This window comes from Hyalella azteca, unplaced genomic scaffold (assembly GCF_000764305.2).
Source record: "Hyalella azteca isolate HAZT.00-mixed unplaced genomic scaffold, Hazt_2.0.2 contig10672, whole genome shotgun sequence".
Classification (NCBI taxonomy): domain Eukaryota; kingdom Metazoa; phylum Arthropoda; class Malacostraca; order Amphipoda; family Hyalellidae; genus Hyalella; species Hyalella azteca.
This window is the reverse complement of record NW_025940701.1, coordinates 5,408-17,898: the sequence shown is the minus strand read 5'-3', so window position 1 is coordinate 17,898 and position 12,491 is coordinate 5,408. Positions and strand designations below refer to the sequence as shown.

Sequence of the window (12,491 nt, the reverse complement as noted above, 5' to 3'; positions counted from 1 at the left end):
CTGTGCACGAGTGTGAATCTTACGAGCTCGCGTATTTACAGTTAATGCTCTAAACTCCTCGCTTGTAACGTGTGCTGAAGTCGAAAAACACACTAATGCCGACAAAACGCTTGTCGCATTGAAGCATCACATCAGGTACGGTCATGTGATTGCTAATACTGACAAGGACTTGAGTATGTTTAAGCAACATGTCGAATCTCTCTCTGTTTTGAAGGGATGCATTCTTTACCATGCTAGGGTTTTCATTCCCCAGTCCCTGCGTCGCGGGTGCTTGAGCTTTTGCACGAAGGACATCCAGGCATTTGCGGCATGAAGTCTATTGCTCGTTCACTTGTCTGGTACCCGGGAATTGATAAAGATATTTCTGACCTTGTGAAATCATGTACAATGTGCCAGGAGTCTCGTTCAAAACCGGCTCAAAATCGAACAATTGAATGACCGGTACCATCTCGACCCTGGTCTAGAATCCATGTTGATCATTTTTTTGTTCATGGTAAAATTTGTTTCATTGCGATTGATGCACTGTCAAAGTATATTGAAGTAAAAATTGTGCCTAGTACTAGCGCCGAAGAGACTATTATTGCGTTAGGTATGATATTTAGTCGCAATGGTTTATGTGATGTGCTTGTATCGGACAATGCAACGTCTTTTACGGCTGAAGAATTTAAAAATTTCCTTGAATGCAGGGGGCATAACCCATGTAACTCCACCCCCCCGTTCGCCTCAGTCAAATGGTCAGGCTGAAAGGGGAGTTCGGGTTATCAAGGATCTACTAAAAAAATGTGACTCCACAGGTAATTTAAAAACTAAGCTAGCTAAAGTTCTGTTTTATTATAGATCAACTCCGCACTCAGTCACCCAAGTAGCACCATCTGTTGCTCTGAACGGCAGGAGGTACGTCACCGCCAGAGACAGAGTAAGTCCCCGATTTTGTCATGTTCAAGAATGGACAAAAAACAAACTGCTACCGCGATTTGAAGTGGGAGATAAGGTTATGGCTTTAAATTTAAGTGAAGGACCCAAATGGTACAAGGGCACAATAGTGCAGAAACTTGGTATCAATGTCTTTAATGTTCACATTGACCAATTGGACTTAGTCTGGAGAAGACATAGTAACCAGCTACTATACGTTCCTTCCTGCACGAAGCCTCGTGAAGACTATGAACTTCTTGTCTTCAATCCGTCAGTTTCATCGTAACCCTCAGAGGAGGCTCCTGCGTCTATCACCCCAACAATTCCAGAAGCGGTGCCTCCCGAAAATCCTGGCGAGGCGGTTGAGACTGATGTGGAGACCCCATTAACATTAAGGCGTTCTTCTAGGACAAGAATACCTGTAATTAGATACGGTGTTGATGAATAATTTGCATTTTTTGGAAGGGAGGGATGTGTTGTATCATGAAGTCTATTGGCTCAACATTCACTAATGTTAGCCCTGTAAATATTAGATAGGACGTTTTCTATTGTTTCTATTGTTCATTAAGCTAAGCCTCGTCTTAACCGACGAGTCACGCTCGTGTAGACCTGCCTTGAATAAACTTGTGTTCTCTGCCCTGGTCTCTGCCCTCTACTACCGGTGTTGCACGGGATTTAGTCCCAGCTTCGTAATTAAGGATATTACAGGTCGCTACTCGTCTGGAATGCTGCAGGCTGTAATGGCAGCTACTCGTTTGGAATGCCGCAGCCTGTAACGGCCGCTGCTCGTCTGGATTGCCGCTGCCTGTAACGGCCGCTGCTCGGTACGAACGTTTGATCCCGCCGACGACTCCTGGATGGCTGCCACCGCAAAACTGTGTCGTTGGTTCCAATACTCTACTGGGCTCTAACTCTCCATTCGAATGGAAATTCCACACGTGTTAAAAAGTCATCAATTGTTAGAGATGTGTATTGACATACGATCACGATAAATATCGGGGAATGAATACAGCGCTTATTTGCGTGTATATTTCCTCTTCGGGAATGACAACTTTTGGTTCGATTGGTCCTCTCAATTAAGCTATAAAATATCTAGTCTTCTCCCCTGGGCGAGGAGCTACGAAGTCAGTGGCATGTAGATAACCATCGTCTCCGAAAAGCTAGACAGCAGACACAGTACATAGTCGCACCATCAGGCTTCACTTTCGTCAATTGCAGTCAAGACTACCATGCCCGAATCGGCCTGGCGTGCCACTTGAGGCGCTGCCGACAGCGAGTTGTGCGGTGACAGACGGGGCGCAACCATTAGCTTTCGAGATGGACGGATGCCAACGGAACGGAACAGAATGTCAGAAGAAAATATTCTTCCATGCATTAAAAATTACATTAAAATATATATGCGAACAATGTTTCGGTGGTCGGGCATATCTATAGTCATCCAACAGAAATATGGTTCAGGTTATCAAGACTTACTCCACAGCAGCCGAATCTTCATTTTCTAAACTCAAGTCTTCGATTGAAATAATAGATGAACTAAATGAGTATTTACTCGATGCTGATTAAAGGTGCCTTGTATGAAATCGTTATGAAAATAATGTATATGAATTTTTAAATTAATAAATCGTTGTAGAAGCCGGAAAATTCTGTTCTTCGATTGAAATATCTGAATATAATTATTCATAATAGAAATATTTTCGCTTGCTATTAATCTTATGTGTGACGTGCCCTCGAAGTTCGTTTGAACCAGAAGCCACGATCTAAACGCTTCGTAGAATAATAATAATAAACCTGGGGATAAACATATGAGCGTTCAGAACCGCGGAGCCATGGAACGAAGACCAGTCACTTCTCTTTGGACGCAATGCAAATATTTTGTTACAAAAAACTTGAATGATTAAGAAATGAGTCTATGCGCTATGAATTTAACGTTTTTAGTTCAGAGGTGCTAATATGTAATCAAGTAGAATGAGACTTAAAAATCCGGCACACATAATGTGCTTAGCAGGTAGTTTCTCAGAAATGGTGGGCATTAAAATGTTTACGGTTAGGCAATTAAAGTCAAAGAACATTCCACTAAAGTGGATCTCATCTCATTCTCAATCGAAAAGTGGCATTAAGAAAAGAATTGCGGTACATTCTAAAATATGACGCCAGATGATAAAATAAAATTCTCTGAAAAAAAATATTCTGGATTCTGCCGACAAAGTTCAGTATTCAACCATATTAAAAAAATAGTCAATGCATATTGAATAATTCCGCAATGAATCTTTACTTATGAAGAATATTCATCAAAATTTGAGTTTTCATCGAGGCGTGACAACTGCTAAATTATGATAATGATGACTGCTAGCCGCTACTCCATCATTCGCGGCTACCTGTCGCTCGTTCCTTTTTTAGGTGCTTTTTCTTGCGCAGGTCTACCCTACCCGTTCATCAAAAACTCTATTTTTTAGTCTCGTGCCCAAGAGTAATACCTACCCACGAAAACTTAAGTCATGGCCAGCGGCTGTGTCCTCTTCTCTTTTCGCTGCTTCCTATTGGCTGGAAGAATGACCACGTGACTCAATTATCCTGGGACGAGCTTCTGCGGTTGGCTAGTGCTGGCTGCGGTTGCCCGGCGGTTAGGATATAAGCTGGGCATTTGTGAGCGACCACAACAGTGGCAACTTTGCGGCCGTATTATGGCTGTGTCTGTGTGTGTGGCTTCCAGTGACTCTCAGCGGGCCAGGGTCCTGCAGAACATAGACTCTTCTGGATCGGAAACGACAATTTCCAGTGCATTAGAGGATGTGGTTCACAGAACATTTTGCCATAATCATGCTTTCAAAAATGAGAAACGCATCGTAAGTGATTCTGATCAGATTAAAGTTAGTCGAAAGAATATCCAAGGTTTAAACACACTCACGAAAGGACTAAATCAACCTGTTCGAAACTCGAAACCGGAATCTCCTAACACACACGATGAACATAAACCTGGATTTTTTCCTAACAAATTTTTTGAAGGTAGTCCGTCAGCATCGAGTCAATATTTTCTCAACGAGCTCCCACCTGTGGCTTTTGAATCTTTATTTTCCTGTTACCCAAGTTTAGACCAGTCAGTAGACAGTCCAGGACTACCATCACTGTACACAGTGTACAGCCCAAGCATCAGATCTTCGCTTAGTCCGTGTTCGTCCAATTGCTCATCGTCTCCTCCTCCTCTGGAGCCGTCTTCTTGGAGTTTTGGGACTTCAGAAGAAACTCATCCAGCACTAACAAACCCAATCTACACCCCTGAAAATCAACTGCTAAAACCATACGACAATAATCATAACTCTATCGTTAAAACCGCCACGAAAGAAATTGCAACGTGGTTGAAAATTTACAGCACTGGTCCATTTTGCTCCTCATTGTCTTCGTCTGTAAGGTCCAAAAGGCAAGGAAACAAACTCACCAGCCGCGAGGTATTGAAGAAACGTCGTTTGGCCGCCAACGCCCGCGAAAGAAGGAGAATGACTGGCCTCAACGAAGCCTTTGACAGACTGAGGGAAGTGGTGCCGGCCCTCACTGGAGACCAGAAGCTGTCCAAGTTTGAGACTCTTCAGATGGCACAGACGTACATCAACGCTCTTTTGGATGTGCTTCACTAGACGCGTTACGTTGCAGGGGCCTGCGTCCTGATTCTTAAAATATCTAGTCAAGTACGTACGTAATGCCCATAAAGCGTAATGCCTAATAAAAAGTTTAAGGATCATATTGCAATGCTACGTATGTGATAAAATTTTTGTGCTAATGCCAGTGATCCAACCACGATTTCTGATAATAATCATTGTTACGCCATTTTTGAAAATCCAGGCACCAGATAATTTGTGCAATTCTTTCCGGTGTGCTTGTATCTTCACAAAACTCGAAGAATAATTTTATTTCGCTACTATGCAAATGCTGTAAGAGCTGCCATTAGATGGAAGCATACTTAGAGGTCTTTCATTATTTGAAAGTCTCATGAACTTTTCATTGTCAAAGCACTTGGTGACTTTACAGAAGTTCAAGCATTCCGAAGAAGTAATAATTGTTTATAATTCACATCAATAAAATAAATAAATTTGTAAATTTGGTAACGCCTCTTCAACTAATTTTATGTGTTTCAATGCGAACGACTCAACATCAACTTCCGTCTTATCACTTTTTAAACTGATGACACATTTTAAAGCTGGCTTCTCAAATGCACAACAATCCACGCCATGCCTACATAATCATTTTAATTGCAATGCAACCGCAATCGAAATTTAGCAAGTTATGTTAATTCATGTATATTTCCCGTATTTTAATTGATTAGACTTTATATGTGATCCTTAGCATGTCTTGCGCCTTGGATTAAACTTATGTCGTCTTTCTTCTTTCAGAGCTTCTTCAAGGTTCAGCTGTATCACGCTGCGGAAATGGCATTTGTTGGGAGAAAATGGGATCGACTTATTTTAAATATGTTAATACTATTCGGACTCAATATCAACAAGTACCTGATGTATGGAAGTTCTGAAATACGGAAGCTGCACAGTTGAACCAGACAGCCAGAGAGAACTGCAAATAAATGTCTCTGATTTGTATCATGACAGTTTGGATAGCCAAATTATGTCTCAATCTGGCTTATAAGCTCAATAGCTTAATTAATATGGAGTATATTTTTATCCAAAGACGCAATGTCCGTGCACCTAAGTATGTATTGTGTAGGGTATGACTGTTATTTGTGTGAACATAGAAAAGACTAAACTGTGTCATAACATTAATGAGAATAACCGATTATCAATACAATTAGTAATTACCAAACATAAGAAATAACTCTGTACCAAGTTTTGGTCGACGCTGTGGCATTACTTTATCATGAACATGTTGGAAAGAAACGAGTACTTTATTCCGCTTCTACTTTCTGCTGAAGCTAATGTCCTCAGTCAATACATCATGGGGAGAAGTTCATTGGCTCAAACGGGCATCTGTGGTCCGCATCGTAAAGTTGTGCACTGCAGATATAGAGATAGAAATTATATCATCCCATTATTGAGTGCATCACAATCGTCACACGCGTCTAAGATCTTACCATTTCCATCGTGATGGTAACTCTTTGCTGTGGATCACGAAGCCAATTTTTTTACTTGCATTATTATTTGTGCTGCGTCAAAAACAAGTGCTCATCATGGTGATTATTTTCGAAGAAACTTTCCATGTTTTTTCCACTTCCATATATGGATACTAACAAGTTTTTAAATTTTTTCCCTGGTAAACGCCTGATTAATTCATATTCCTATGCAAGGAAATCGAATTATTACAATTAACTGTAATTGATCAAACCAACGTTGTTTGTCCCGAATGTAAAATGTACACGCAAATTAATATTGTATCCATTCCCCGATATTTATCGTGATCAATTGTCAATACACATCTACATTTGACGATTTTTTTCACACATATAATATATACATTTTTTCTGAAAATACTGGTTTACGATAGTGATTGTGTTACGTTCACGTATCAAAACGTGTTTGAATGCATAGTCCTCGATGTTTTAATTTTATATAATTTAATTTAATTATAGTTTGCATGATATACAATGAATATTTTGTTCGGTTCCTTGGCAGTGTCTACAGGTTGTCATTTAATATCCTCCCATTATTTTATCAAAAAATTGGAGAACTAAATATTCCTTCAACTCTCAACGAACAGATCAAGCAACCGAGACAAACATTCTGGTGAGAGATTGCTTGCCAAATTATATTCACAGCGCGAACTATTTTTAAAGTTGTATTTATCATATAAAATAAGGATGTTGTGGGAGAGGACAAAATTGGTGTACATTCAGATGGAAGTACTCATTTAAATACATTGTTAAATCCTGAGTCAGAATTTATATGGAGAGCATCGTTAAAATGGCCTTCTGTTGTGGAAAAATCATATATTAATGGAGATCTGTTATATTAGATCTTTCAGAAAATATCTATCTAAATTCTTTAAAATTCGCTGCCCCTGGGTATAATAATATGAACCAATAATCGGGCCAAATGCATTTCCTTTATTCCTTAAATATGTATTTTGATTTGAGCAAATTTCCAACAAAACGAACTGGATATTTTCAAAGCGCACGAGCTGAATATTTTTTTTAATTTCTGTTGAAAACCACATAATGCCTCACAATTTGGAGCCACTAAATAAAATCATGATACAGCTCATGTACATATTTTTAATGGCTGACTTATGGATTATTTTTGTAGTCCTCCTACAAAGCTAGACGCCATAAGACGCCGTAGATGATTGCAGCGCTCGATTTATTGGAGAATAATTACCAGCCGTCCAGCGAGCAGGTCGAAGGGCTTGTACTTGACGCGGGGTCGGGCCTTGCTTTGCTTGATGGAGCTTCCTTCAGGGAAGGGCTGCGCTATGCAGCGTATAAGTGTGAGTAAAATTACAGCTGAGAATATTTAAAATAATAAATAATATAAATTATACCTTGATACTTGATTATGACGTAGCATAAAAAGAAATTATTTTATTGGTAGTTGGTGTTCATGATGTTCTCCTTCAACACGCTTCCATTAGTAGCCCGTCCGATATGTTTATCTTGATTTTAAAACAGCCAAGCACCTCAAGCAAACAAATTAATGTTCTCATTTGCGAATCCTCGCTTTCATCTGAATAATTTGGAACGTTTACCATAATTTACTCTCTGATAAATCTCTGATATAACAGAGAGTTTTGGACGAAACATATGTAATTGGCATATGTTATATGCCCGAATTGGCAGCCCGAAGGTCGGGCTGCCAATTCGGGATCAGTTGCTGACCAAGAAAATTTGCTCATCTCCTCGGTCTTGCATGGTGGGAGGTGCGGCGGCTGAAACAAAACACTGCGTTGAAAGTGCGGCCTAAAGGTGACCCGCTACAATGTCTCGAATATAATTACGCGAGAAAACGAACTGAATAAAAGTATTACTGAATCATCCTCAGTCAAATGACAAATAAAGAATTCACTGTCTAGGCTGCAAAATAATAATTTCTAAGAGTTTAAAACTCCTTGCACATTAAATAAAATGATGTTAAAATGAGGATTTATCTGTTCTTCTGCAAATTGCTTTTGATAATCTATGCCGATTTTTTATAAACACCAGTGAGGACATGAATTACAGCAACACCTGTATAGGGACAGAAAATCTATAGCAACAAAAGTCGGGACAGTAGGTCCAGGAACAGCTGTCGGGAAGAGAATACAGCAACATTTGTATGGACAGAAAGTAGAGTAACAGCGTTCTGAACAGTGAGTCTGCAACACTAATTTGATGATAAATAATCTCTGTCCAAAATATTTCGAGTACATGAGTGCTTTTCTGGCTGAAAACGTATCGTAACTTGACCTCAGCTTTACAGTATACAGACAAGGATCTGTATAAAGCTGCGGTTACGTTGGATCACTAATATAGGATGGTTCAGTAACAAATATCTTTCTTTAAATTTGACTACATTTGTTATCGTTTGCAAACTTTCGATTCTAAACAAATAGACGAAGTATTTTCTTATCATAAAAGAAAGCTAATAACTAATGATTTGAATATAAGATTAGTTTTGTTCAAAGATTAGGCTCAAAATTAACAAATAATGTATGAAATTCTGTGAATTGAGAGTCCAAATCTGCACCGACGTCCTGACCAAATCATTGCAGAAGTAAGGTTACAAGCAACCCATAATTTGGATTCGAATATATTATTGGTTCACTAAATTGTAGAGCACGCCAACTTTGATAATTGAATGTTTCTATTAAACAATTAGGTTCTGGTGCTGCTCACTAAAGAGCTAATGGGTAACTAACGACGTGTGAGGCCCGTTAGCGCCACTGAACAAACGCGGACATTTTTTGCAAGCTGCCGCGGGACGCACAGCGAGCGACAAGCAGCGAAATGACAGTCCTGCCTTGTTCAGGATACGAGATGATGCGCCTCATTATTTGTTTACAGCAAAATATGCTACAGTTCAACAGCTGGTGGGTATAAAAATTGGTAAAGGAAATGAAGTACCTTTCTGATCAAAATTGGGCTTCATGCTTTCTTTCTGATGCAAGATTAAACTTACAAGCGCCTATTTTTTTTTACCTCAGATAGCCATCAGAATGGCTAACAATGTTATGTTTGTTTGTCTCTCCTTGAATTTTCTTTAAAAAGCCAATTATTCAAGACGCCGCGTATGACCAAATATTTTTCAATTCATTGGGTGGTTTTCGTGAAATTCCTGTCGCCATTCGGCCCGAACGGGAATGTTTGTGAGTTAGGTTCTTGCGACCTATGAACCGTGATCAAACAAAGCGAAATGTTCCCTCGCTGATCAGGTTCAGTAAGCCACTGATGCGATCTTGATGACTCTCCACGGCATCGCAACTCCTTCTCAGCTCAGGAGGCATTGCTCGAACTCTGTCGTGAGTCTGTAAATGTTGAATGAAACGCATTAGACTAAAAACTAAACTTCCTGCGAGAAAATCGCTTTAGGGTTTATTACCCTCATTAATACCAGCAATGAGCTATATTCGAGTGCGGTGTTTTTAACGATCTTGGTAATATTAATCAGCATAAATAGTTAGTCTGCGTGAGTTTTAGTACATTCTCCAGGTGGAGTCGCTTGATGCAGTCACTTAAGCATCTAGTTAATCAAGGACTCATTCGAACACTCCAAATCTTAATAACGCGAATATGTACTTATCCTCTTGAAATTGTAAGTTTGTTGGTTTTCATTTTGCTTCTGTAGTTTTCTCCTTCCTTATGTTTCGATCTCTTTCATGTATGTATATTTACTGACTGTACGTGTGCTCCTAAAAAATCTTGGACTGATACTAGTCAACGAAACGTTTTCATTGAATCTATGAAAGATTTATTTGCCGCTTTCTCTGCTTCTAAATCCTTGGACAACACTACAAGACTTTCGGATGCATATGCCAAGAGGGCATAAATGAGACCAAGCTTAGAATATTTGGATAACTTTTGCGCTGCACACCAAGCTCTCCACGTTTTTGTTCACAAGGAACTGGGTGATCAGTTAGCTTCGGTAGTCTCGTGACGGGTAAAGAAGACATCAATATTTGACAAGCGAAACTGGCAGAACTTTTAGACGTGTCAGCTGGTGGAGTAATATATACTCCATATATAAGAACTATACTCATACCGAACGAAAACTTTTATGCAAGAACTATTCTCCATGCATGTACAAAAATCATTTTTATTAGTTTTAGAGAAAAAATACAAATAAGGCGCAAAAAATAGCGACTAAAATCAATAGGACATGGTGCAACGATTACAACATCGTTGACGACAATGCGTTTGCACTAAATGTTGATAAATTGCGTTTGAGTTATCTATACGCACGGAATAAATTCAGAAACCGAATGCAAAACCAATAATACTAAGAAAAGCACACGGGGCCGTTATACACAAAATAATTGCATATCCAAGACATGTACCAGTTTTATTTCAATAAATGTAATAATTACATGGAAAAGGAACCTTAACAAACACAATAAACAAATGTCTTCTTTGCAATCGAACTGCATACAATCAAGGCAGGATTTTCGGTTGAGGGAATCTCTCTAAAGGTTGCGACACTTGGTGCCTCTAAGTCGAAATGGAACGAGGAAAACTCTCAAGATCTTCAAAATTTTGCCACAACAAACATACTGATCAAACTAGTGTTTACGTTAAGAAACTGGCTGTATTTCCGATAAATACTGTCTAATACAAAACTAACGTTCACAAGAATATTATTTTTCTACCTATTATTATTGTAAAATATCGTCATATAGTCGATAAACCCTAGACCAAATCACATTGATGCATCGACACGCGAAGCACAAGTTTCAATTACAATATGACGAAGTACCTACTAGGTAACGGCCGAAGTAAGCGATGGTGACGCCGGCGTTCCATAATGGATAAAGCCTATGAGTTTGATTTAAATTAACCGTGATTACGGTGCCGTGCTTGGTAGTTAGGATACCGCGCTGGTGCCGCCTCTTACACATCCATCATTCAGTTCTGGGTAACGAGATGAGAGTGCAGGCGAGGCGCGGGCGTGACTGGAACGGTACTCTACCGTTGTGGGATGTGGAGCCTGGGCAAGCATCATCTGAAGCAGTGGAGGAGTGTTGAAATGTTGGGAAAAATAGGCTGCTATTTAGGATGGGATCTAATTATTCGTTTCCCTATCTTTTTTGGGAGTAATCGTTTCCCAATCTTATACAAGTTACACGAAAAGGAGCAATGTTAACTTTGTTGTGGGTTAAACGAGGTCCAATGTGATTTTATGTAATAAAATCCAATAAGTAACATGACCAATTGTTTTCAGCAATGAATTTATCCTGTTCTCTTTACCACATTCTTTGAACTTGTGTGCTGCCACTATTTTCTTGGCGGAGAAAATAAAGTTTTGATAATTCCTTTGCCTTAATCTTTTCCTAGCTAAATTTCCATAATCAAGATTCCGGCATCTATTCAGAAACGCTCAGGCAGCTCTGCCTTGAAATTAAATGTCAGGCTCATCAACAGCACTGAAAATATAACGATGAATATATCTGAAAAAAATAATTTGAATATGAATATATCTGGATAAAATATCTGGATTTGGAGACCCGCACAAATCAGAACAATGCAGAAATGTGACTAGGAACTGCTGTGTCTACTATACGCCAAAAATAATTATATTTTGCACGGAGACGAATGAGGATCTTCGAGCGTTGATTTTTGAACGTTCGCGCTTGTTGTTTTACATCAATTTTTTCCTTTTTTTTTTGAAAAAGCGATGATTATACAAAATCAATTTCGTTGGAAATTTTCTTTTCTTGATATTTGCGTGAATCTCATGAATGTAACTCACGAATGAGTATGTCGCGAAGCATAATTTTGTAGTTCAAATTCAAGATGATCCTCACTATTGACGGAAATTGATGTTGGAATCTAAGCACCTGTCTATCTGCGGGCGTGTAAACGGTGCTGTCGAGAACTCATAATCCGAAGACTGGCACGGGATTTAATCACAATCGATGGCAAATCTATGGGACTCACTGCATTTGACACGGCGGCGGGTGTTCTCTGAATTTGTAGCTGTGAGTTAAATTTGATAACGAGTTGAAAGTTGAATTGTTCTGATATGAATTGAGATAAACTGGCCCTATCTTAACGACGGTCAAAGAGAAATGGCTAAACACTTGTTAGATTTTTATCATTCTCTTCAAACAGCTTTATTAAGAAGGGTTGGCAACCGAAATATCGAGTGCCTGAGTCTCTTCACGTCTCCCATGCACCAAAAACCGTGCCGACAAAAAACATTTGTATAATTATCTAATAAATGCACACCATTAAATAGGCGCCGAGGTATTTCTTGTAAAAGTTTAAAAAATTATTGATTACGGCAAAACCTGCAATGCAGACACGATTTTCCTGCATGCGTTAACTAATGAACAACAATTAACTTTTTTGTTGCATGAAAATCCCTAATAATCGTGAGGGGTCCATCCACATTACTGTAATAGACTTTTTCTTCAATACCGTCACTTTGCTCAGTACTGGCTATCCGAATAAAATT

General features: G+C 39.1%; 1 protein-coding gene across 1 annotated transcript; it reads left to right on the top strand.

The window, feature by feature from the left end:
• The first annotated feature begins 3,593 nt into the window (after positions 1-3,593).
• On the top strand, positions 3,594-6,792 carry LOC125178542 (transcription factor Atoh8-like). The gene is made up of 2 exons (XM_047882550.1): positions 3,594-4,592; positions 5,295-6,792. Exon 1 carries the CDS (start codon positions 3,594-3,596, stop codon positions 4,539-4,541), a length of 948 nt encoding a protein of 315 aa, XP_047738506.1. The 3' UTR covers positions 4,542-4,592; positions 5,295-6,792.
• Positions 6,793-12,491: the final 5,699 nt, after the last annotated feature.

Excerpts from the sequence above, each read along its gene's own strand:
- LOC125178542 (XM_047882550.1), top strand. The coding sequence starts at position 3,594 with ATGGCTGTGTCTGTGTGTGTGGCTTCCAGTGACTCTCAGCGGGCCAGG.